The following is a 25,310-nucleotide window of genomic DNA, read 5'->3' as shown; positions in this document are numbered from 1 at the left end:
GGTGTCAAGTAGTCAGACTGAGTTTCAGCACCAGTTTAGAAGATTTCACTCACTATCCTCTGATGGGAAAGCTCAAGATTTGAGGTAGATCAAATCTGGCATTCCAGATCTAGCTTATGGCTGCTATGTGTCAAGTTCTTCTTGCAAGGATTTTTTCCTTGCCTGCAAATACAGTTGTTGATTGCTGATGCCTTTGCTGGAAATATTCTTGTATTATATTTATTGCTGTTTTTCATGTTCTTTGAAGCTTTGTTCTGTCCCTCTGTGAGCCATGGATAGTTGTGCATCCTGGAATGGCTGGGAATGGGGGCTGCTTCACATGACTGTTCTTCAGACAGCTTTTTCCTCTTTGGTAACTGGCAGTGTAGTGAGACCAATGCTTTTAGAGGCTGGCTGGTAGGATTTCTGATACCTGATCCTGTTATGGATAACAAGCTTTCTGAGAGGCATTCACAGGCTGGCTGCAGTCTTGCATTATTGAACAAGTAGGAATTAACTTCTGCTGACAACACTATCTGCAGAATGTACCTTTTTCAGTTTTCTTGCTGTCCTAATCTCCTGCAGAATTTACATTTCCTGTGCTGAATCTCTATTTAACACATTGAGATTGTGCATTCAGCTTTTTGTTAAACCCACCTGTGAAAGAGACCCTTTTCTCTGTGTATTCCCCTCAGAATGACTTAGTTGGCACACGTGAGCCCCTCTGGGACCTGAGCCAGTTAAGAGGATTCAGTGTGTGGTAGGGACACTGAAATGCTGAATCTTGAAGGCTGTAATGACTTAACTCATTAAATTGTTGACAGTTAATTGGCTCAAGGCAACATGTATAGGGAGGATTCATTATAGCTGTAAGGGAACTGTGGTAATCCCAAAAGCCTTGCTAGGGACACCTAAACAGAGAGGGGAGCGTGCCTGGATGCCCCAGGAATAGCACAAATCTAGGATCTCTCAGCTTGTTTTCATTTCAGGCTTCTTTACTGAAGTTGTTCTGCAAAGTCAACACAACCCTGCTCTGACTACCTGCCCCAGGTTAATTATCAGCTTTCCTATAGCTGGTTTGAAGAGAAATGATCCTTAACACAAATTCTCTGGGCCTAAATGTATTGCAGCCAGAATGCCTTGGCAGAGGGCCACTGTGTTTGCTCTTAAAGAATGGGAGTGAGAAGGAAAGGAACGCAAAGCTGGCCTGGTCTGACAAGTATGCAGATCAGGGGAGGGCTTGGCATTCCTTGTAGTATTTTTGTTTCACTGTTTTTTTTTTTTTCTTTTCAGCAGCTTTTTGCTTATGTTAGATTTTAATACCATAGAGCAAGAGGGGAGGGATTGACAGCTCCATCTCAGATGGGTTCCTGGAAGACTGTGGTACTGTGACGTCACCAGGTATCTTCACTAGAAAAAAAAAATTGTTTCTAGCATGGTTAAAAAAAGCCTTTGTTCATCTGGGATTCAGCTCTAGATGTTATATTCCTAATCCTTTGGAGTCCACTACTGTTTAGTCCAGCATCAGTATCTGTAACTTCTTTAGACCTTAGCCTTTTGGAGAGACTGTCAGCTACCTAGCCACTGCAAATCTGAGATTTGGTGGCATCTTCACTCTTGTTCTCATGAGCATGGATTACAATTTGAACAGAAATTACCTCATTCATTTGCTGTGTTGTGAGTAGAATGCAAAGAAAGTTATGCCTGGCAAGCCAAGTCCTATCATTTGACTAGAGAGTTGAAGAATTATATATGTCACACCTTCAGTAATTAATTTCCATTTTCACTATATAGGAAAGGAATTTTTTGAAGTTTTATTGCCAGTTCAACAAAGAGCAAGGGCATTAGTCAAGCTTCATGCTTAGGAGACCAGCTAATCTGCTTTGTAGAGCTGAAATTCATTCATTCATTTTTATACCTTTATTACTGAAGAGAAAGGGAAAGTAATATAAAATATTCAGATAACAAATAGCTGCCTAAAGATTTAGCCATGCATCTGTTGTAATTTGTTACCTGGTCCCCATGCCATGCTTGCTGTTGCTCCTTTTTCTTTTTCCTCAGGTTGAGCTGCAAGCTCCATAAGCAGTAAGCTCTTATCCATGCCTCCTGCTCAGGCTGTAACTGTATTTAAGATTTGTGCTTTACCTTTCAATATGGAGCTGGGCTAGAAGTCTTTGGCCTGACATCATTCTCCCTATCATGGTGTTAGAATGTTCTGACTTAGGTTTCGTGCCACTGTCAAAAATAACAGATTTGTTCTTTCAGTCCTGACTCTTCTACAGTGCTCAGATTTCAGGTGTGTTTGCTCTGAGTCAGTGATTACATTTTATAATTACTCCAGGCTTGCACCAATGCTGCACTGGGACTTTGCTGCCCTATTCCCTTTTGTGATTACAGAAATAGAAAGCAGGTGATGAAGTAATAAATGCTCAGCTTCAACAGACTCCTGCAGCTAATGCAGCCCCTCAGGTGAGTCCTGTTGAAGAAAAGCAGAAGTCACTCTTTAGTCCATAATGGAAGAAAGTCTCTGTGGGAGATACATTTCAACAGCAGTTGGAGGAAGTTTGCATCTGTACCTTGGAAAGGGCAGGCTGAGTACCCGCCACAGTAAGATATGAGACTTAAGAGATCATCAGATGACTTTAAGAGAAAGAATGCACTATCACTGATTCTTTTTTATAGAACTTTGATGGCTTATTCATTAAACAAAGCATTTTATGTTTGACATGTCATAAGACAGAAGTAGACAGGAGTTGTTTCATGTCATCCAGATACAGACAGCTGTATGAAAACTTTTCACTTCATCTATAAAGTCACAGAGGAAGAACAATGGAACGCTTAAGACTGACAATGAACTCATCCTATTAGATTGAAATATTAGCAAAATTCTGCTTCAATCATAGTGAATGGTCTCCAGATATTTTATCTGAAGCAATGGATTCACAACTAGATAGATAAATTCTCCATGTTTTATTTTCAGACTGTTTTGAGCCCAGAAGACACACTAGTTTATTATTTCTGAATTTGTTTTTAACCCTCTTGTTGAAACCAAGACTCAAGAGGATTCTGTTAATTATCCACATAATGGAAACTGATCACTGGAGTCATTCAGTATCCTTGTTTCCCATGTATATCAGGGCTCCATGACTGTGGAGCATCTTGATTTTTTGGAAAGATGGGCTGTTGGCCAGGTTCTGAGTGGGCCTGTCCTATGCAGCTGCTATTGCAATGCCAGTCACGGGTAAAAATATTGATGATAGAGATATGGTGTGAAATCTGCTCCTGTTTGTGGCTGCAGGTCTAGATGTAGTAGTGGCTGTCAGGTTTGATTGTTGTTTTTGTAGCATAAGAGGAAATTTGGAAATCGCTGTAATAGACTTTTAGGAGGAATAAAACACCACATCCTTACTTTAAAAAAGACAAATAGATTTTGATGGTATTCATTGAATCCTGTATACTGTTTAATATAATAGGGATGTGAGCCTGCTGTGTTGTTCTCAGCATCGGTGGAGGCCGAGAGCCGCTGGGGGTGCTCAGCTGATCCAGGAATAGCCCCAGAGGATATCAGAACAGATCTGATAGATGGGACTTGTCAGAAAGGGCTCATGGTCAGGTTTTCAGAAGAGCCCAGTCGCCATTTCAGCATCCTCTGGGTATCTATGTTTTCACGAGATGCTGAGCATTTCTGAAATTGGGTCCCCTCATTTTTGTGACAGTTAGGAGCTGCTCTTGCCTAGACATGTCAGTGCTGTGCTCAGCAGTGTAGTCAGATCTGTGGGCAGGGTCTGTTTGCCCCATGATAACCGTGCTTTGGGTGGTAGAACTGGGGAAAAATTAACGTTTGCTTTGCTTTGGAGGCGTTTGGCTGCTGAGGTCTCTGCTGAGGGTCCCTCTGCCCTCCTTCTCCCCCAGCCGCGTTTCAGGGTTTTGCTTAGAAGTACCCTGGTGTACCGCCCGGAACGCGCTCCCTGCTGTTCCAGGGCCGGGGAGCTCCTCTCGGGGCGGTGCTGGAGCATCGCTCCGTTCGGAGCCCGGAGCTCCAGCGGCGCTGCCCGACCCCGCGGCCCGGGCGGAGCGTGCAGGTCCCGCGGCGGCCGCTGGGTGTCCCCGGCGCTGCCCCGCTCGTGCCGCCCAGCCCGGCCGGCGGCGGGGCTGCGGGAGGGAGGAGGCGGCGCCGCAGCCGCCTCGGCGGGGCCGCAGCTCCCGCGGCTCTGCCGCCAGCGCAGCTGGGAGCGCCGCTGCCGCTCCCCGCCCGAGCTGCCCCAGCCGCGCCGAGCGACAGCACGGGCAGCTCCGCGCTGCCCCGGCCATGAGCGGGGCGCCGGCGGCCTGAAGGAGCTCGGCAGGAGCCGGGCGGGCGGCGGAGATGGGCAACCAGCCGGGCAGAGCGGAGGAGCACGAGCAAGGTGTGTGCGAGCGGCGGGGGGCGGCGGCGCCGCGGGGATGGCGGTTTGTTCTGTGCCCCTGAGCCGGCACCGGGCTGTTGGCACAGCCAGTGCTGGTGGCTTCCAGCCTGCTGGGGACACTGCCGCTGTTCGCCTTGGAAATGCGCTTTATTGCCGTTCCGTACCTGAGATCACAGCTCCTTCCTTAGGGAGCTTTGCTGAAAAGAGTCCTTTGGAACAGAATGCCTGCTAGGGAGGGACTCTGTTCGCTGACAGGTTTTTTTTTTTTTTTTTAAATTTTTTTTTAATAGTCTGCATGATGCAGCTAAAAAGTTACAAAGCCGATGTAGTGATGTGCATAGAACTTGTCAGGATCTGCAGCTTGGCTGTGTTAGCCTTCACCATTGTTCGTGGCCTGAGGCCTGAAATTTTCCAGGCCTTAGAATTTAAAATGATGCTTTTGTGGAAGGTCTCCCACCATTGTCCTTTCAGAAGTGTAGTGCTCTGCATGTTAATCAGGAGCAGATTTCATAGAAAGCTGAGAGCTGGTATCAGGTAGATCGCATTCCCCGTGTGCCAAATGTCTGCACCGTACACCAGCACGGCCGCTAATTTGTTCCTGATGCCGTAGTGCTGCTTTGGTTGCCTTCTGATTTATTTTGTTTGTTTCTCAAATGCTGAATAAGGGGAGAACCCCGTACGTCCACTGATTTCTGCTGCTTATTTCTCAGTTTCTTTCCAAATTTAGAACCCTCTAACACACATCAAACCACAATCGGTTGTATTTTCTAGCACTCTGTTTCTTGCTGTTGCCATGGGGATTTCATTCACAAAATCCCATTAAAGTTGTTATTGCTTGATCAGGGGTTTCTGTGACTTCGGGTAGATATGTAGGTATTGTTCTGAGAGCAAACACATATGTACCTGATCTCTGAAATTGTTAGCCAGGGCTGCATTGCTGCTCAGGGATCTCACAATAGATCTGCCAGCGAGTGCTGGAACAGCAGTGAGGTGTAGTGAGAACTCTCTAGCACTATGTTAATCATCGGGCTAATGAAGAACACAAAAGCTGCCAGTATCCAGTCACCAGAAGAAATGCTGCCCTAAGGGAAAGTTAAACTTTAGGCTGGAGAGTATGGTTGCCTACATCCCCAGCCCTGAAATCTGCTGGCCACTGCCAGCCGGTGAAATTTGCTGCAGCTAAACGTGTCGTTTAGGAGGGGTAGTACTGATAATTAACTAAGGGAGAGCTGGATAATGGCCCGGGGAGATACACTGCTGACTTCTGATCAGTTGGAGCAAACAGACTCTGGTTCTGCAGGGCCGTTTGAACAGCTTATTGCTATTAACACAGATGATAAATGGGTGTGCAGACCCCTTATGGGTTTGAAAAATCGCTTTCATCCTTTGTGTTCTCTTGATTTATTTTTTTATTGAAGAGGAAAAAGTTATACTTCTGTTGCACCTAAGCAGTTTTTAAACTATTCGCAGTTTTTAAGCGTAGGCTGTACTAGGTCTCGTCCTCACTGTTTGTAAGGTATGAGTAGGACTGAAAAACAATGTTTTGTATTGAAAACTTTGTGTTCAAAACTCCAATGTTTAACCATGAGAAAGAGTCAGGAACATTCCTGCTGACACAAAGAAAAAAATTCTGACAATGTATTCCTTATTGTGTGTGAGAGCTCTGGCTTTGGAATTCAGAGTCTGTGTTTTTGACAGCTAGGATGCAAAAACCTTCTTCTCACAACAAAGTGTGATACATCATAGTATCTCTGAGTTTTGTTTCTGCTTGAGTGAACTTAATTCAGCTCTCATTGAGGAACATCAACATCTTGAACAACTCTGGTACTTTTAAAGTTGTGTTTTGGAATAACCAGGCTAAACCCCAGGAATGGGTTGCTTCATTGATCTAGCTCATGAGCCAGCTTTAGTGACAGACAGTCAATTTGACCTGTTTCCCTGAGCATGACATTCAGGGTCATCTTGTTTGTCTACCTTCTTAGGAAACTTTGTGGACATCTTATGGCTCATCTCTAAGTCTTTCACCCCAAACTTACCATCTTGAGGTGCTTGGGGGCAGCTTTGTTCTTCCTCTTGGTGTCAGTGGGCACTGAAGTTTTTAAAAATCTGATCCTGTTATGATATAAAATACTTATTTTCACGTATTTGTGACAGTATTGTGTACTTTAATGGATTTTCCTATTAGGTGTAAATTCTGGGTGGGCTGGTCAGTGCTGTCCAGGAACAGGAAAGAAATTATTGCCTCCAATTGAAAGTTAACACATTAATGCAGGAGAGTCAAAGAACTAGGACTGACTGAGCAAGAGACTGTGGTGAGGAGAAGACAGAGGGAAGAAATCCACTGCTGGTGAGTGATGGGAATGTTTTGAGCAGAACAGAAGAAGACTCTAACAGCCCAGTATCATCTCAAAATAATCTCCATCTTCCTAAGAATGTAAGAGTGTCTAACAAGGATTTAAGTGGATTGCTTATAATAACATTAAATTCTGTAGGCTTTTCCTAGCTTTTAATTTAAAATTTATTTTAAACAGCTTTTGTGAGAGCTTTGTGGTGTGTGACCCAAGTTTGCATCACTTCTTTGCCAAAGCTTTGCTCCTTGCAAGTGGTTGGTTTTCCTGCTGTACCCCAGTGCTCTGAATATTCATATTTTTAAAACCAGTGGTGGTTTTAGAATGAAAACACCTATAAAGTAACACAGAAAATGATGTGAAAGGCGAGTGAATATTGGAGCAATTTGTCAGCAGAATTAGTTTTTTGCTTTTGAAACTGGCAACCCAAGCTAAAGGAAACAGTGTATACAAACAGAGGCCAGAGCACCTGTGGAATAGCTGGGACATTTCCTGGGAGTTGTACGGAAGAATGCAGAGTTATCCAGCACTGTATTTATTGGGACAAAGCCTTTCAAACACAGTTTGCCTTGGAAACAGGGAGGCCTCCTGTTATTTCTGAACAGGAGCACTGACGTTCTCTGACACTGGTTGACACGGTGATGGGGGGGTTGTTTATCCTCTAAACATCTGCAGGTGATGGATGATGAATATCTTCGGGAAGAGGTGGGAAAAAATGACTCAATACCCACAAAAACTTTCGTGAAAGAATCGCTTGAATGGGAAATGTTAACTTCTCTTGTTGGAACAAGGTGACGGGTGGGGTTATCCAAGGGTTAGGCTTTTTTTGGGATTGTGTTTATTTGTAAAACATGCTTACATGGCTTGGATGAGAATATCAAGTGTCAGTGCACGCACTGAGTCAGTATTGATCTGTTTTCTTATGTCTGTTTTGTCCTGGCCCAGGGGAGGCTTCATTTGAGTTTGAGGAAGGGATTTTTCAGTGTAAAACATAGGAGAATCTCAAGATAAATGCAATTGTAGAAGTACATGTTCTTTTTATTTCTGTTCTTTGTTTTCAGGGTGTGTTTTCAGATCTTTTCTGGGTGCTCCCTTTAGTCTCCCTCATCTGCTTCTCTCCCTCTCTCCCAAACATGGGAGCACTTCATTTTAACTCTGTTGGATGTCAGAGCACCATTTCTGCCAAGCAAGATCTCAAGAGACCAGATGAGTTTAATGATGGTGTGGGGGGAAGGGAGGGAGGAGAGAGGGGCCAGCAAAGCTAATGAATCACATAACAGCTTTCATGGAAACACCAACAGCAAGTCATGTCCTCTTGGAGCTCGGGCAGCGAGCCACAGACCTTTTGTTCCCAGTGGAGCCAACAAACCACAGTTTGCTCTCCACTGGATAGTTTAATTCCTTAGTCACCTCTTCCTCCCACAAGTCATTCTTGCATGGGGGGTTTACAAACTCTCATTTTTCAGAGTAGTAACACACTGCTGATTAAACTGGTATTGAAGAAGTTTATTTTCCCCTGGAGAGTAATTTTTATTTGACTTCAGCTTTTCTTCCAAGGCCAGTGAGGGCCAGCTCTGTTGATTGGTCTCGTGAGGTGACTTGACAGGACTGACATGATTAAATCATTGCAGAAGGACTGACAAACACATCGGTCAGTGGCAGTGTCTGCTCTGGTCCCAGACCAGCGAAACAGGAACAGCCAGACACAGTCACAGTCTGGACTGACCTCTTAGAGTTTAGTCATGAGTGTGAGTAACTTATCTCTGGAATTATCAGAGCCAGAATTAAGTGATAATCTGAGGTCCCCTGATTCCAAGTTGAAAGGCTAATGAAGGCTAAATTAATGGAAAAATATCATCAGTAAGTTCTCTTACACTACAGGGCTTTCCCAGCAGTTTTCTGCCCTGGCTGGGGGAATGTGCTGAGTGGGAGTGCTTTCTCCATGGGCAGGATGACAGCTTTTACAAGAAGAACTTTTAGGGCATGGTAGGCAGCAGGATGTGGTTTATGCATTTTGTGTGAGATTAATTTCCATCAGCAAAACAAAGCCATTTTTGGATGAAGGCAGGGAGCTTCTGGGAATTCTGCTGAATGAGCTGGTCAGCAAGAACTTGTCCTGTGGGTCCAGAGCTCTGGGCTGTGCTTTTGCTCCAATGCTGGTGGTGTTTTAGGACCTACCAGTGGTAAATCTAACATGGTAGTAAATGTAAAAGCTAATTTTCTTGATGACTGTTTCATTAGTTTAATTAATGTGCTTGACAGCTGCAGAGTGACAAGAAAACAGCCAGGGGATGATTGTGTTGGTTCTGACACAGCCTTAAATGACTTGAAAGAGGGAGAAGGGAATAATGCTGGCCCTGGAGAAAAAGAGAAGCTTGCTTCTTTTTGTTAGGGCTATGTTTGGCTCCTCAAGATCTTGAAGTTGTAAAGCTGGCCAAAGAAATTTGAGCAAGTATTGCCCCTTGGTCTTCTCACTGAAAGCTGCCAGAGCCCTGGAGGCACTGAGGAGTTTATTTGGAAGCAGTCCTGAGTTCTGGACCTTCTACCAGTATTTCAACAAAGTAATCTATTTTTTTCACTTTTCAATTCCTCCCCAATTTTACTAATTTACTCTTCATAAAATCTGATTTCCACAGGGAACGTAGCTTTCAAACAACAGGAGATTGTAAAACTGAGGCAAGAGACTTTTTTGATTTCATTTGTACTGCATTGCTTGAGAAGAACTTAATTTGATTTTTCTGTTATTCTCACAGACTGACACTAGAAGATGGACAAATATTTGATATTTTTATTATTTTCTAATACTTTCCCATTCAGTATCTCCAAGCAATTTGAGCATGATGATTGAAGATGATCTAAAACCAAGGTCTCTGATGATGGTAATAGACACTGTTAGATTTTCCATGCATCAGCTTCTTTCTTCCTGTAATCCAAAGCAGGCATGTGTTCACAGATCTCTTTGGAATGTTCCATCTATTATATTTCATGAAATGTTTTTCCACCAGCATCAATAGAATATGGATTGCATGTTCTGAGGCAGAGCACTCTGCCCTTGTGTGCTGTGTGATCATCGGTCGCTTCTCCCAGGCTATAAATTACATCAGAGCTGCAGCTTCCTGCCCTTTTCATCAGGCTCTGGAGCACACAGCTAACAAGCTCTATATTTTTATCAGCAACAAAATTTACATTTGAAGTTCTTACAGGCAAATTTGATATTCATCACTGGAAAAATGCACTCTTGGGATAGCACAGGGCTGACATGAGTTTGCAGGGTTCAGTTCTGAGCATGTGGAGAGGATGTTGGCTGAAACAGGGAAATATATTTTCCATTTGTTACCAGCTCTGTAGGTTTTGTATCTTGGTTGGAATTTATCCAGTTGCTTAGAAAAACTGTTAGGAGCAAAGCAAGTGTGTCTATATCCCATGAGCAGAATTATGTTCCTCTCACATTCCTGTCTTGATGGATGCTTTGGTGCTAAGTGCTAAAAATCATTGCTACTCAGGCAAGTAAGAATTTTACCAGCAACTTTAATGAAATCATATTTATTAATGTATGGAATGAAAATGGCTTTAGGGGCAGGGTGCAGTTAATCCTCTGACACATTTTACTTATGTTGGATGACTTTTCTTTCTTCCCCAGCTGCATTAAGAAATCCCATCCTATACTAAGGAGAGAAATCTGTTTTAATTAGTCTGAAATATGTACAATACAAAGGTGGCTTCTTCTCTGCATGTGGAGGATATTCTTTTATACTTTTCACACCCTAAAGGTCTTCTGCATTTTGCCATTGCAGCATTTATACTGAAGATGTAGAAATCCTTGTGATACCAAATAATTATGCTCATCTAATCCCTTTTATAGGGGTTGTTTCCATAAGGGTGTGGATAATGATAAATTTGTTGGCAGGAACTGAGTTCTCTGCACTAGGGGAAAGACTTTCAAAAGTATAACTGAACACTTACCCTCATAGACAAAAATGCTTATGATTCCTGAAATAAAACAGAGGTAATTCCCTGTGCTTGTGCAGAACAGAACCAACTCAGCATGAGGTCCATTAGTCATAATTAACAGCTGGTAAGAGGGGATGAGATTCCATGAACAGGAGTCGTTCCAGGACTGGTATTCTCTGCTCAGAAAGCTCCTCCAGAGTGCAATAGCCCTGGTGTTGTCTATCTGCAATAATGTGGAAGAGTTGCTAAATTGCAGCCTGAAGAGAACATGTTGCATTTTTCTTGTTTAAGGCTAAATTGTTAAAATCCTGGGGGTTTTTTCAGAAAAGAAAAAGCATTAAAAATTTCTGTGACCAAAGGGAAGTGGTTCAAAGTCTTGTTCCCCAGAGCAGGTAGTGTCAGCTGTAATTCTGGGAGGGGAGAAGGTGGTGGTGTCATGTCCATCCCCAACTGGAAACATTCCTTGAATGGAAAGAGTGTTCCAGAAAACTGGTGCAATTCTTTAAAACCTTCAAAGGCTTTTAAACCTTTGTCTAATGGCTGTGTGCTCAGCACAGCCTGTTTTCAGCTGACCAGAGCAATGCACAGAAACATTTCAAGTCAGGCCTCCTAAAGTCCATGGCAGTAACTTTGCTTAACCCAAAGCCATGGGTTTTAGGATTATAGTCTGTTTTGTCACGAGAGGTGGGAGACACAGACCTGTGAATGTATTTTTTCAGCTTTTCCAGAGCAAAAGCTGATCAACTGGAGGTGTCAGAAGGGAAGAGTTCCTCTTTGAGGGGCAAAGATATTTTTGCCATCCTTATCTTCTGGATCTTGAGAAATGCTTTCATAAAACCTTGTTGAGTTTGAAGAATGGACTAATCATGTTAAGAATTACTCTCAGCCTCCTCCACACATAGTTTCTTTGAGACTGCTTGACTGTGGAAAGTCTTTGACTGATCTTTTAATTAAAAGCTCTTTTTTTTTTTAACCAAGGAGTTGAAGCTCTTCCTGCTTTGAAGTGGGCAGTGTTTTATAGATAAACATCTCATTATGTTATGAGCTTTCTCCTCTCCCCTTCTGTCTCATTTCTTTTCCTGATGTGTCTCATCCTGTGTTGATAGTTCTGATGATTTTAGCCCAGTTCCCAGTATTGGCTGTTCCAGCTCCCTTAGCTCTGTGCTGGGCTGGGCTAAAACTCTGGATGAGCTGTGGAGACTAAACCAGTCCTTCCCCCACCCCCTCACAGAAGCAGGCTGGAAATGACAAGAAAACTGGGTTTATTATGTGGTCATCACATTTCAGTAAACAAAAAGCAGTTGTAACACTAGTGCAATGCAAACTGGTTATTAAGCATTAAGCAAACAATTTTCAAAAAAGCTTCTGGCTTTTAAGTTCTGTCCTTTCAGGGAAGGAAGAGGAACCTCCTTTAATGTTTCCATTTTTGATCCCTTTCTGGATTAGCAGGGTTTGGGAATTCATGAGGAAATTTCTTTTGGCTGGGTCAGTGCTGGTCTCTTGGCCGAGTGGTGGGCAGAATTCCTGAGTGGGAGGGTTGGGATCATGGACTCCTCACACAGAGCATTCCACTGCAGTGCTTGCAGAGGCATTTCCAGCTTTTCCTCTGTGATGGCTCTGCTGCCCCAGTGGGAAGGACAACAAATTAGAGCAGGATCCACCTTTACACAGAAAGCAGAAGGGTGATAAAGCCCCATGCAGGTATCTCTCTCAGTTCCATGATTCAGTCCATAGCATGGCCTCCTGAACAGTTAAACAGGTTGAGTAAATCACCCTGCTAATTGTGAAAATATTGTTGGATATTAAGCATTTCCCTTCTTCTCATCTGTTTGGTTATCCTTTGTGCTTGTGAAGAGAGGTCAGATAGGTTTTGATGGTTGGAGGAGTGATCCACAGCACCTGACTGGTCTGGAAGAAGCTGGGTTCTCACTGTTCCTTCCAGTTGGATTCTTGGACCAGGAGGTTTTAGGAAGCTCCTTCATTAACTTGAGCCACAGATCACGTTCATGTGAAAACCACTGTGCATGGAGGAACTACTGACAGCCACTGTTAAGTGAGTTGGTATGGTTAGATTTAGGGCTGGTTAGTTTTGTTTGCTTTTTAATTTCCTGTACTTCTCAAAACACTCAACACTGGTATTTTATCCATTATAATTGTATTTTCCAGGAATGCAAGTACAGCTGTGTTATCACCACTGTGAACCTAGCAGTGGCTGAATGAAGAACTTCTGGGCTGGATTAACTGGGAAGCTGCTTTCTGAGCTGAGGAGAATTATCTCCTTGTCTGCAAGCTAGAATCAAGGAAGACCCTGGGATTCTTAGTGTAGCTAGTGGTCATTTCTCTCAGGAATATTCCTAGTACAACCACAGGAGCTGGCAAATTATTTCTTCTTCAGGCAGATCCCTGCTTTTTCTGAACAGCATGTTCTGGGGGTGTCTTATTAACTCCAAGGATGTTCCCCACAGTAGCTGCTAAAAACCTTCTGGAAAGCAGAAGCCTCAAATCTAACAGGAGGGAAACAAAGGAAACTCCAAACTTATCAACCAGATCAAACAAAAAAATCCCCAAATTCCAGTGAAACAGCAGTGATTTTGTCCCTCTTCACAGAAAAATTCATATTTATGGATTTTTTTTTTTTTAACAGTTGTTGTCTAAAAAACCATCAGAATAGAGTTTGGCTTAAAATTGATTTCACTGTAGGTATGAGATGATTATACCTGATCCTGTCTTGTTTTTACAGGTGCATAGGCAGGAAATGTTCCAGAACAAACAAAATCAGGAAGTCTCATAGTATACAGAAATCTCAATAATTTTGGTGTGCTAATGTTACAAGTATATAGAGTCAAGCCCCCCTTAAGGAATATAAAAATTTTGTATTTTTAAAATAATGAACTGTGATGGTTGTGGAAATTATAAATTCACAAGTCAGGGTACTTCATTTTAAAAACAGAGAATTCTCTATTTCTGTAACTTTCACCAGATTAATTTTGAGATAATGCTGCACATTGAAAGTTTAGTCATTCTTTTGTAGGGGGTAGACAAGGGGTATAACTTGGAGGTGACTAAAGTTTTTGGCAGGCCCAGTGGTATTAACAGTTCCAAAAAAAGTAGTGTTGAGTTTACCATAGGGATATTCCAGCAAGTGTAGGAGATAGAGTTTCCCTGAACATTTGCTTTGGATGGCTCAGTGTTTGTTATGCCAGGTTGCTGGGTACTCCAGAAATCCAAAGCAGCTCAGGGATAGATTCCATCCCACTTGTGACCTGCACCAATGTTGGCAATTCCGTGGGTTTGTGTCCCTCATTTTGGGGGTGAACACAGCAGCACCCCGTGATTCTCTTGGTGCCTTTTGGAGCAGTGGAGCCCCTTGGGTGCTCCTTGGCTCTTGAGCAGATTAGAATGTGAAGTTTGTATTTGTGGGAGCAAAGACAGAGCAGTTCTTGTCTCTCAGCTCAGCCAATTCACTTTCCTGGTGTATCTTTGGTCCTGAGATTTGGAAGCAAAAGTTGCCTCTTACCATAGAGCCTGCACTGCTTTTGTACTTGGGTTTAAAATTTTACTCCAAACAGGGATATCCAGGCTCGAGTTTTCATTTTCAGTTTAAAACCTTTCTGGAAACTCAAGTAAACAGCATCAAAAGTGTTCAGAAGGATTCTTTTGTGGACACTGGCAAGTCTCTCAGGGTAAAGAGATTTTTAACTACACTTGCTGTTATTTAGAGAGGAATTGTCTGTGAGCAGGCCCATAAAGAGCAGAGAAAGTCAGCTGAAATTCACAATGAGACTTTGTGAACAGGGTTTTGATCAGATCTCGTCTCATTTACCTTCTGAATGCGACCTTGTTTCCACTGGAATAGAATTGAACTGTGACAAAGTGAACTTGAAATTCAGTTCTGGTGGCTGTGCTGAGCTTGGAACCACCAGTTACTGACTAGAGTTGGTCTTTTTCTATTTTCATTCTAGCAGTTCTCTGGAAGAGTTTAAATGTCACTTTCTATGCAAGGATAAGAAGACAGACTTACTGATCAGGTGAAAATAAAATGTGTGTTATCATTCCTTAATTGTGCAGCAGACATTTTTCTCTTCTAAAACCACTATGAAACTTACTGGGGCCTTTTGTGGATTCTGACTACTTCTTTAGATGCTAAAATTTGAACTAAATGGAGATGCTTCAACTACAAGGTCGTCCCTACTATTGGATTACATTCCTGCCACGGGAGAGTCTCTTCTGGTGGCCACCCTTGCAAAGAATGTCCTACAATGGTTCGTCTGCAGATTTAAACCACTGACAACTAGTTTTGCCATGACTTAGTCTTTAAGTTACCAAAAGTGCCTTTTCTTGAGTGCTTTTTGCACTCCAGATCTCTAGACTCATATTTCTAACTAAAAAAATCAACCAACCTTTACCAAGTATTCAGCTCAAATGTCAGGGGTCTCTGTAGTCTTAAATTAGGAATTACTCAGATCAAAATGCTTCTTGCTGCTTTTTTCTTTGCTAGTGTAGCTTTTTCAGTACAGTCATCTGTTTTTCCCTAATACTTTGTAATATAATTTTTATTTCTCTTTGGTCTCTTACTCTTATCCTCCGTCTCAAATATCAGTACCTGAGTTGCTTTCCTGCACTTTTCATGATGATTATATAGATCAAAATCTTTGCATTAAGCCTTTTAGCTCTTTCCTCCTGATGCATATTGTGCCTGTTCCACAGACAATGCAATCAGGGAGACCAGACAGTCCAACAGGCCATTAAAATAATTTAGAAAAAAAAAGTTAATGTTTTAATTACTCTTAGTCTGTGTTTGCTAAGTGAGTAAAAGGCCCTATTGGAGCAGAAGCTTCTGTATATAATTAGTGCTGGATTATCAAAACCACATTTGTTGTTCTGGAGCCATCTCCTTGTCTTTTTTTAAAGCTAGGTGGAGTACAAGTGAACCTTCCCAAGGAGTTGCTGACCTGTGAAGGTGTTGGCTCTGTGACTAACACTCTGCAAACAGACTGAGTAATTCAGGAGAACCTGGACTGGCCAAGCCTTGCTTTGCTTTGTTTGCTGCTGTATAAAGACTGGGTAGCAGAGAGCATTGCCTTTCTGTGGGGCAGCCCTAAAAGGGATGGAAAATGGTGTGCTCCTCTGAGTTTCTGGGGATTATTCAAAGGAGTATCCAGTGCTGCTGTCATGGAAGAATGCTGACAGGAACCCGTTCAGCTCATTCCCTTTGTGCACCATGATACTTTGCCACAGTACAATAGTGTCATTCTTTATCCTGACTTTTGCATAAACTCATGGTGGAGCAGAAGTTTCAGCCATTTCAGTCTCAAATATGAAGTTCTAAAGGGCTCAAGCAGTTTTGAAAATATCAGTAGGTGTTGGTGCTCTTGCCACCTGCATCCCTTTGAAAATCCAGCCTTTTGCATCCAGTCCCACTCACATTTCATCTCCCAAGAAACTCTCAGGACAGATTCAGATCTTGCTCATGGCTTGGTTTAGTTGTGTGGATGCCTTTAGTATTTGTTACCAAGCTGTCCCAGAGGTTTAAGGATGGGGGCATTAAGCAGTGTGGCAGAATGTGCAGGGATTTTGTCTCTGTAGGTTTTGTATGAAGTAGCCCAGCAGTGCAGGTAAGGGCTGCTGTTATATCTGCTCTACTTCTCAATGTTTGCTTTTCCTCATGCCACTGTGAAATGTGTCCCTGTGTTTCCTGTTAATTAGGATATCAGATCATCTCTGGTCAGCAGGGGAGTTGTTTTTTAACTGTTTCATTTGCTTTAAAGGGGGAAAAAAAGGCAGGAGAAAATAGGGTGTTTCAATAAAACAGGTATATGCTGAAACTTTTTGATGAAAAAGTTCTTTAAAGGAGTCAAGTGTACAGCAATCCTTCCTCTGTGCTGTACAGTCACCGTTTCCCAGAGCACATCCCTCACTGGCTCTTAATCAGTCTCAGTATCAATCTCAGGATCAATGCTGGAACAGGGTGAAAGGGATCTGCCAAGTCCCCTGGGCTTTCAGTTAAGCTTTGAGGTCTTAGTGGCTTATCTGCCTTTGAAAAATGGATTTTAAACACCAAGTTAATTAGGTTCTTGAAAACTTTGCTCTGAATTGACAAAAGAAGTCAGAAAACCCATCCAGGCTCCCTGTGACATGTGCTGCTTTATCACAGTGAGTCAAGGGACAGTGTGGTGACTCCAAGCTAATGCCATCTTTTGTAACTTGGCTGTGACTAAATTCACATTGATGATGTCATGAATCCCACATTAATCCATTGTGTTAAATTGTTCATTGTGGAGCTGGAAATCAGCTGAAGGGTGCTTGGGCACTGGAGGAATTCTGAATGTAGCACAAAAACGCTGCTGTTACCTGCCTTGTAACATCAGTTTGTAAATCTGCTCTGGAAGTTTGACCAGTTCAATGTCTGGTGGCACTTAAGGTGTCTTCAGACATCCCAGGTGCTCTGTCTGCATCTGGAGCAAGGGACAAGTCTCCTACAGGTGCTGCTAAATCTTTGAGTGCAGTGAAAGTATTTTAAATATACCTAAAGGTGATCTGGACTGGCACTAAACAGCTGTATTTTGGTGTCCTAGAGCAGGTGGCGTAAACCAGGTGAGATTAAGGTACTCTTGTGACCCAGGTTTGTTCACTGTGTGTTCCTGGTGCTGCTCTGGATCCTCAGCACACCCTGGCAAAGCCTGAGGAAGTGCTCTTGAGTCCAGAGTCTACTGAAGTCACAGCCAGAGGATGAGCTGAAAACCAGAATTGATAAGAAGGACATATTTTGGCTAAACCACAAGTGCTAGAGCACAGTAAAATGTGTAGGGTGGTTTAATACTTCTTTTTATTTGCTGTCCAAGCATGGCTGTTAATATTCCCTTTACTTTGCTATGGTGCTAAATGCTTTCAGCCCAATTGATTTATACTGACCCTTCCCTCAAGGAACCACTTTTGTATCTGAGGCTCAGGAGTTCTGTTCACATGAGAAATTTTATTAAAGCATCCTGGCATGTGAGAACAGAATTCCAGAATAACAGAAGAGCCCTAGTCTTCTGTTGCCAGGGAGGCTGTGAGTTAGTCCTTAATTTCTTGTTGCAATCTCTTGTTTTGCTGTCCTTTCTGAGGAGGATTTAGGGATGACAGACACGGGACAGTGAAACTGCTGATCTGTTACAAAAGCAGGAGCTGGAATGAGAAAGCTTTAACATCCCTCATGAGAGGACAAACTTGTCTGCAGGCAACAGTTTGCCTTTCTGAAATGTATGACTGGAACATTGCAGAGTGCTATGAATAGCTTTCTTTTATTTCTTGTTAGTTATCCTGCCCTTGCAATTCAAATAAGGTATCCATTGTTTAACAACATCACACCAAAGCTGCATCTGTCTCCATGCTTTAGTCTTACATGACTGAAATGCTTTGTGAGATGGCTTGGTGATCAGTGCTTAAATTACATTCATGATCTCTATTCAGGAGGTTAGTACCTGCTGGAACTATGGAACAGTGAATTACTGACATGGAATTTTGAATATGTTGAAGGAGAAAATGTGTTTTTATTGTTGTTTGCTCAAGAGATGACAGGATTAAAATTGAGGAATAAGTACTTAATGGAACATTCCCCGTTAACTCCACTGTGGAACAGCAGAAGGCCATGGCATTAACCTTTGGGATATTAATATATTGATGGAGGGAAGGATTAAGAAAAGGGCAGGTTGTGGGATACAAACAGGACAAAGGCCAGAGGCAAATAATTTTGTATTGACTCCAAATCTAAAAAATAGATTCAAGGCAGAAATTAGAACCTTTTCAAAGGTGTTTATGTGGTCAAGTGTTGTCACTTCCCAAGTGAGATTATTCCTCTGCTCTGGGACTGGGGAAGCAGATGTTTGAACTGTTGGTATAATTAAGGGTCAAGTAAAAGAAATGTAATTTCAAGGCTGGTGCTTTATTGCAGTGATATGTGCTACTTCAGAGCACATGGAATGTAAGGCAGATAAATGTATTGAATCTTCATTCCATAATGTCACATGTATCCATCCCCCTGTGACTGGTAAAATCTTTGCCTCCTACTTCCCCTTACCCTGCCACCACTGTAATTACATTGGCTGTGCTGCCTGGATGTTATTTCTGAACAACAATCCTGTGTGTTTCACCTTGGAGGATTGGGAAATGTTTTTCTCTATTCCATAGTCCATTTTCTCCTGATTATGAATGTCCCTATGGAAGGTGCTGAGAGCTCAGCTCAGAAATAGATCACAGTGTGGAAAAACTGAGGAGTAATCCTGATGCTTCTGCAAGAAACATTGTAGTTGTGTTGAAAATTGGATTAAAATGTCAAAAGATCATTTCAAGGGGTCAACTTTTATCTCATTAAAGTGATACTTTGGCTTTTGACATCAGTGGGAAGTCAGGGAGTGCTCCCTGGCAGCAAGTGGTGCATGGAAAGCTGCGCAGCAGGGCAAGAGCCCTGCTCCTCATCCTGATTTAGTGTGACCTTGGCTGAGGTGTTTCATTTCTCTCTGCTTGTAACCTAAACTTAATTATGTGTTTCGGAGGATTTGAGTTAAATAGCTGTTAATTTTAAAGCACTTGGAAAATTATAAGCTCTATCTATTGTTAGAGTTTAATGCCTCACAACTGAAAAGTAAGGCTGAAAGTGGAGAAGTTCTTACTGGGCACCCAGGTGAGGAACACAGTGATGAGGTGACCTCCACTGAGCTTCAGGGCTCGTTGTTTTTCTCTCCCCTGTTCAAAACCAGCAGTACTGGCCAGGCAGTGAAGTTCTGTGTGATTCCAGCCACTGGAAGCAGCATAAATCAGGGCTGTACTGGATGCAGCAGCCTAGGATTGTCTGTCTGGAGTCTCCCATCCTACCCTGGGGCCAGTTAATCAGGTCACAGGGGGACTTGCACAGCCCTCAGTGCAGTTCCTGTGTGGAGCCTCGGGCTGTGGCTTGGCAGTCATTGGCAACCACTACTCTGCTCAACTCCAAGGTCATTCACAGGGGGGTTGTCCATAAAATAGACTTTAAATAGTTTACACGTGATTTGGTGTTTTGTGATCAACATATGCACCTAGAACTATTATTTTTCCTGGCTTCTTGTGGCTTTTTAGTATAGTGTAGTGCTTGTGGAGAGTGGAATGAGGAAAATATGTAAGTCTTCCTACATTGTGCAAAAACCAAGTTGGTTAATGGTTATTGATGGATAGCAAGTGCTTTGTGATTTATGACAGAACAAGTCAGCAGAGCGTGGAGTCTTGCAAAACACATGAGGCACATTGAGTAAGCTCAAAGACTGCAGTGGTTGGGAAACTGGTGGAGTACAGGTAATCCCAGTTAAATATCATTAATTGTTATCCTTATGTATATGTCTTCCATTGCTCAGGGTCATGTTGCAGCTGTCATCTGGTGGTGATTGGAGACATGCTGGCGTCACTACAAGTGCAGCATATCTCCAAGGAAAACGTGGTTTCCTTAGTTCCAAGCAATTTGTACTAATGTGTAATTGCCTCATTATTTCTTCTAATGTATGGAATACCACCCAGTGTTTATAGAATACTGCTTAGTCATGTACTGACCAGTTGACAGTCATGTTGTTGAACTGGTTTAGGCATTAAAGAAGTTTTTCAGAGCACTTGCTTTGTCATAAAATTTTGTGTGAAGGGTAAAAAATCCCCTCAGACTGAGTAAAAGCCCAGGACGTATGGAAGTCTTTAATTCACCCCTTACACTTTCAGATTCAAGATCAGATTCAAGAACATCTTTGATCATTTGTGATGTAGATTTTACTTCTTAAAAGTGTAGTATGGTTGCAGCTTGTGTGAAAACTTCTGTATGCTGGACACTCATCCTGTTCTGTGGTCAGGATGCATTCAAGTGCTTTCCCACCTGGGGTTCACCTGTGCCTCTGTCTGAGCAGGGAGAGGCTCTGCTGACTTGGGATTTCTCTGCTGGAAGTCACATCACAGTTCTTTCAGTTTTCCTGCCGTCCTTCATCTCTGGTGTTGGCTGCATGGACACCACAAGCTTTGCTCGTGTGCTGAGCTGACTCTGAGTAGCTTTCACAAGTGCCAGATCCTGGCAGTTGTGTTGGGAATGGGATGATCCATGACTGGGGCCTCTGGCTCTGACAAGGAGAATTCCCATCTCCGCTTTTGTGGTGCTTTCCACCGGAGATCCCGGAGCTGTGCTGTCCCCTCCAGCTGTAGGTGACTGAATGAAGCTGTGTGGGCCTGGCTGTCCCTGTATCTCTTCCCAAAAACACTGGAGCCTTTGTCTCTGGCCTCACCGTGCCCCTGCCATGACAGAGGCTCTCTGTGCTCTCCTGCCAGCGCTGAGCTGGGTTCAGGGGCTTTTCTTCAGCTGCTCTTTGTCTCAGGGTGTTTATTGTGCTGCTGCAGAGTGTGTGTGTTTGGGGGGGAGGAGGAGGGGCTCCTGTTTGTGTGGGCTTTATAAACCCAGTGCGTTCTTCAAAAGAGATGCTGAGCAAACGGGCTGGTGTTAATGTTAACCCTTCTGTGCCCTGCACTGCTGTGGGAGGGTGATGAGGTTGCTGTGTAAGGCAGGGAGTCTGCTCCCCTTTGCTCTTAATTCTCTTTGATTTTCTGTGAATGCTGCACATGTGTGTCAGCAAAGAGCCTCCCAAATGTGGGGAGATGGAATTCGTTCTAGGATTTCCCCCCAGAGTCCTTCTGGAAGTTGTTTTCATTGCAAACACAGGCTCGCTAGCCCTTTCTGTTTGCATAACTCTCTCTTGCATCCTGTTTATGTGGCTACATTGGACAACATCTCCTCATTGTGCCCTATCCCCACATTTGGTGCTGTACTTTAGGGCTTTAACTTTTGAATAAAGTCCTGAATTTTCAGGAGGATTTTCTTCAATTCACTGTGTTCTCACTTGCAGTGGCATATCAAACCTTCCCTTTGAATCAGGGTCTTTTCTTTAACCAGCTTGTTACAGCTTCCATGGTTCAGATGTCTCTTATTATTGCTTTAGTGCCTGGGGTCCTGTATTTCAAGAGAGCTTTGAAAGATGAAAATCAACAACTCATAAACTTCATTTCTCTTGCAATCACATAATGCTTTGCATTGTTGGTTGGTGGGGAAAAACCCAACCAACAACGGAACAGACCAGCACCAACTCTCTAACCTCCTTTTGCTCTTCTTCCATAAGAGGATGGAAATTTAGAACACGGAAAATCTCTCATCCATCTCTGCAAGAAGCTGCAGCAACACAATTGTCTTAGTGTTGGAAGTGCCAGAAGAGTTTTATATTTCACTGATTCTGTCCTCAGCATAAATGCTTCAGTCCTTCTCTTGTGACGATCTACTTAAATAGAGTATAATGCAAATAGTTTTGTGTATGATAAAAATACATTTTTTTCAAAGGCAGTATCTTGAGTTACTGAACATTTCCCCAGAAATGATTAGGATTAGATCCAGCATTTTACAAAGTAGTGTGAAGAACTTTCACTTTCAAATAATTAATATCCTTATATCTTTACATCAATATAATTAATAGGGGTTGTAACTCATGTGTTGCAGCATTTACATATTGTATTATTACACTGGGAAAAAGTTTACCAGGCTTTGCAGGGGATGGGAAAGGAAGAAATGCAGAATAATACAAGCCTTTGAAACATGAATCCACACAGTTAGTCATGACTAAACCTATTCAAACACTCAGGTGTTTTTTTCCAGGGCTGCTCTAGGCTCCAGCATTGTTATTGTGAAACTTGTTTTGTTCATGCACTAAGTCAAATTTGCTTCATCCCTTGTTCCTCAAGGCACAGTTTCGGCTGCGAAGCGCACGGGGATCCCAGCACCCCGGGAATTGTCCTCGTCCGTGTCCAGGGAGAGAGCTGTGCTGCGTGGTCAGGCCAACACCAGGAAAGCACAGCCCAGCCCCACCTCTTCTGGTGCACCAACTCCTACCAAACACGTGCGCCCCAGCAGCAAGTCCAAGCAGGAGAATGAAAGCGGTGACAAGGCTGTTCTGGAATCTCAGGTTAAAGAACTCCTGGCAGAAGCAAAGACAAAAGATTCAGAAATTACCAAACTTCGTTGTGAGTTGAAGAAATGCAAAGAGAAAGGGTCACTCAGCCTTGAAGGAATGGGTGCCTCCAACCAAAATTTAGAAGCAGTATCACCTGTTGACATAGATCCATTAATAAGGACCCTTCAGGAGAAAAACAGGACTTTCCAAAAAGAGCTTGCTAGCCTGGGAGAAGAAAACCGTGCTTTGAAAGAGAAACTGCTTTATCTGGAGAACTCCCCTCTCTCAGACACAACCACAAGCAGTGGAGGTGACAGCAGCCTCCCAACCCCAACTACTCAAGAGTCGAGTTTTGGAAGCCCATCCAAGAACGTGTCGAGGAGTGAGGCAGAGGAGCACAGGCAGCACGTGAGTGTGAACGGGGCTGCCCTGCGCAATTCCGGCTCCTCCAGCAGCGATGTCACCAAAGCCTCCCTGTCCCCCGACGCCTCCGACTTCGAGCACATCGCTGATGTGCCTTCCAGGCCAGCGTCTGCCAGCAGCAACCACTTCAAAGGCTCCAAGTGCTCCACTGCAGGGAGCTCTCCAAACAATATTAGTGACCTCTCTGTTGCATCTCTTACAGAGAGGATACAGAAGATGGAGGAGAATCACCACAGCACAGCAGAAGAGCTGCAGGCCACTCTGCAGGAGCTGTCGGATCAGCAGCAAATGGTACAGGAGCTGACAACAGAAAATGAGAAGCTGGTGGAAGAGAAAGCTCTCCTGGAGACTTCCTTCCGTCAGCACAGAGATAGAGCTGAGCAGCTGAGCCAGGAAAATGAGAAGCTCATGACTCTCCTCCAAGAGAGATCCAGGAATGAAGCTCAAGAGGGGAAGGTCCTTGAGCTGGAACAGAAATGTGCAGAAGTTCTAGAAAAAGCACAGTTTGAAAGAGAGAAATTGCTCAACATTCAGCAGCAGTTAACCAGCAGCTTGCGAAGCTTAGAAAGGGAGCATCAGGATGCCCAGCAGGTGATAAAAAGCCTGAGAGAAGAAAATGAGAAGCTGCTTAAACTTCTAGAAGTGGAACAGCAGAGCAACAGCACAGTGACAAAAAGTCTGGAGGACTGTAAAATTGCTTTGGAAGGCCTGAAAATTGAGAATGGCTCTCTCAAAACTCAGCTGGAGAATGAGAAACAGAAGGCTGCAGAAATCAACGTGATGGGCTGCACCTCTGACAACTCTGAGGTGCAGGAGATGCTCAAAGTAGCCCATGCAGAAAAGGCTCAGTTAGAAGCCTCTTGCACTGAGCTGAAACAAGAGCTGCTGAAGGCAAACAGTGAATTGAAGCACATTCAGGGGCTGCTTTCTAAGGTAAAACAGTAACAGCTCTAAAATAAAGTGGTTGTTTCTGTCCTTTCATAAATAGGTTGGTCTTTACATTGTTACTGAGACATTGATTGTAAATTTCCAGTATTTAAATTGCATGATCAACTCTGAATAGAAGCTGGGATTATATTATATTGTCTCAGTTTCTGCTGCTATACCCATATTTTTTCAGAAATAACTATTAGCATATCTGTATTTATAAATTCATAACTACTTTGTCCTAACACCTTCTGTAGAATTTAGTCTTTTAGTAAATAGAATTGTGTCTAGCAGAATTGGAGCAAAGAGCAGATAAATAAAAAATTACTGTGATATGATGTGAACAAATAGTGTAAATCACTTGCTAATCAGATGAAGAGAAGGGCATAAATAGTTAGCTGTGAATATTAAATTCTGAAATGAATATTAAATTCTGAATAATGAATCATAATTAATTAGCAGTGAAGTATAGCTGTCACTGGTCCTGAGAGGACAAGGACATGAGTTGATACTCATAGCTGGTGGGGGCAGCAGCATGGCTGATGATGCACAGTCAAGCTCCAGAGGAGATAATTTTCATAAAACAAATATTTTTACAATAAAAAAGAAATGCTCTGTTTTGACATAGGTAAAGTAACAGGAAAAAAAAATGTTTTAGAACAATTTACCTCATTTGTGAGCTCATAGCTTTGCTCCAAGCAAGCTTATTAAGTTATTGTCCCTGTTTTCTGTGTGATCCTGGCTATTCAGAGGAGCTGCAGCATGAGCCATCATTCAACAAGTGTTAATAAAGCACAAGCAGTGATTATGTCCCAGTGCTGCAGAAGGAGTGAGAGTGTGCAGCCTTTCCTGTATGGGGAAGGGTGCATGAGCAGAATGATAAAATAGGCTGCAGAGGAAGAGAGCATTGTCAAAAAGCACCTCCATGGTTTGAGTGATTTAGAAAATCCAGATGTCCTTTCAGCTAAAATAGGTGACCACAGCAAATGCAGTTAGTAGAGGAAGCTCCCAAGTGCTTTCTAGAGCTGCAGTTCATGAAGAATAAATGAAAAACTGCTGAGTGCTCAGACTCTGTACCAAACTTTTTATTGCTTGGTTTGGAAACCACAGATTTCCCTCTTTTTACTCTTCCCTTCCCTCAAATTAAGCTGTTTTGAATCATTGGCTATTTGTGACACCCAAACAAGACCACAGGCTTCTGTAAGGCTGCCCTGCAGTGAGGCTGTGCCAGTGCTGCTCACTGAATTGGCAGCCTGCACCTTTTCCATGACTTGTTCATAGCCAGAGAGCTCCCCCCAAAC

General features: G+C 43.0%; 1 protein-coding gene across 6 annotated transcripts in view; it reads left to right on the top strand.

Moving 5' to 3' along the window:
• The window catches only part of SPECC1 (sperm antigen with calponin homology and coiled-coil domains 1), an 86,059-nt gene that overhangs the window by 27,811 nt on the left and 32,938 nt on the right, over nucleotides 1-25,310 (top strand). For 4 of the 6 annotated variants that reach the window (XM_056506690.1, XM_056506691.1, XM_056506694.1 and 1 more), the window contains one exon: nucleotides 22,451-24,015. In XM_056506690.1, coding sequence (XP_056362665.1) covers nucleotides 22,451-24,015 — 1,565 coding nt within the window. Of the gene's footprint in view, nucleotides 1-4,154; nucleotides 4,386-22,450; nucleotides 24,016-25,310 lie in introns of those variants that run through there. The other 2 variants (XM_056506692.1, XM_056506695.1) reach the window with 2 other exon arrangements.

This window comes from Oenanthe melanoleuca, chromosome 19 (assembly GCF_029582105.1).
Source record: "Oenanthe melanoleuca isolate GR-GAL-2019-014 chromosome 19, OMel1.0, whole genome shotgun sequence".
NCBI classification, from domain to species: domain Eukaryota; kingdom Metazoa; phylum Chordata; class Aves; order Passeriformes; family Muscicapidae; genus Oenanthe; species Oenanthe melanoleuca.
This window is presented reverse-complemented; position numbering and strand designations above follow the sequence as displayed.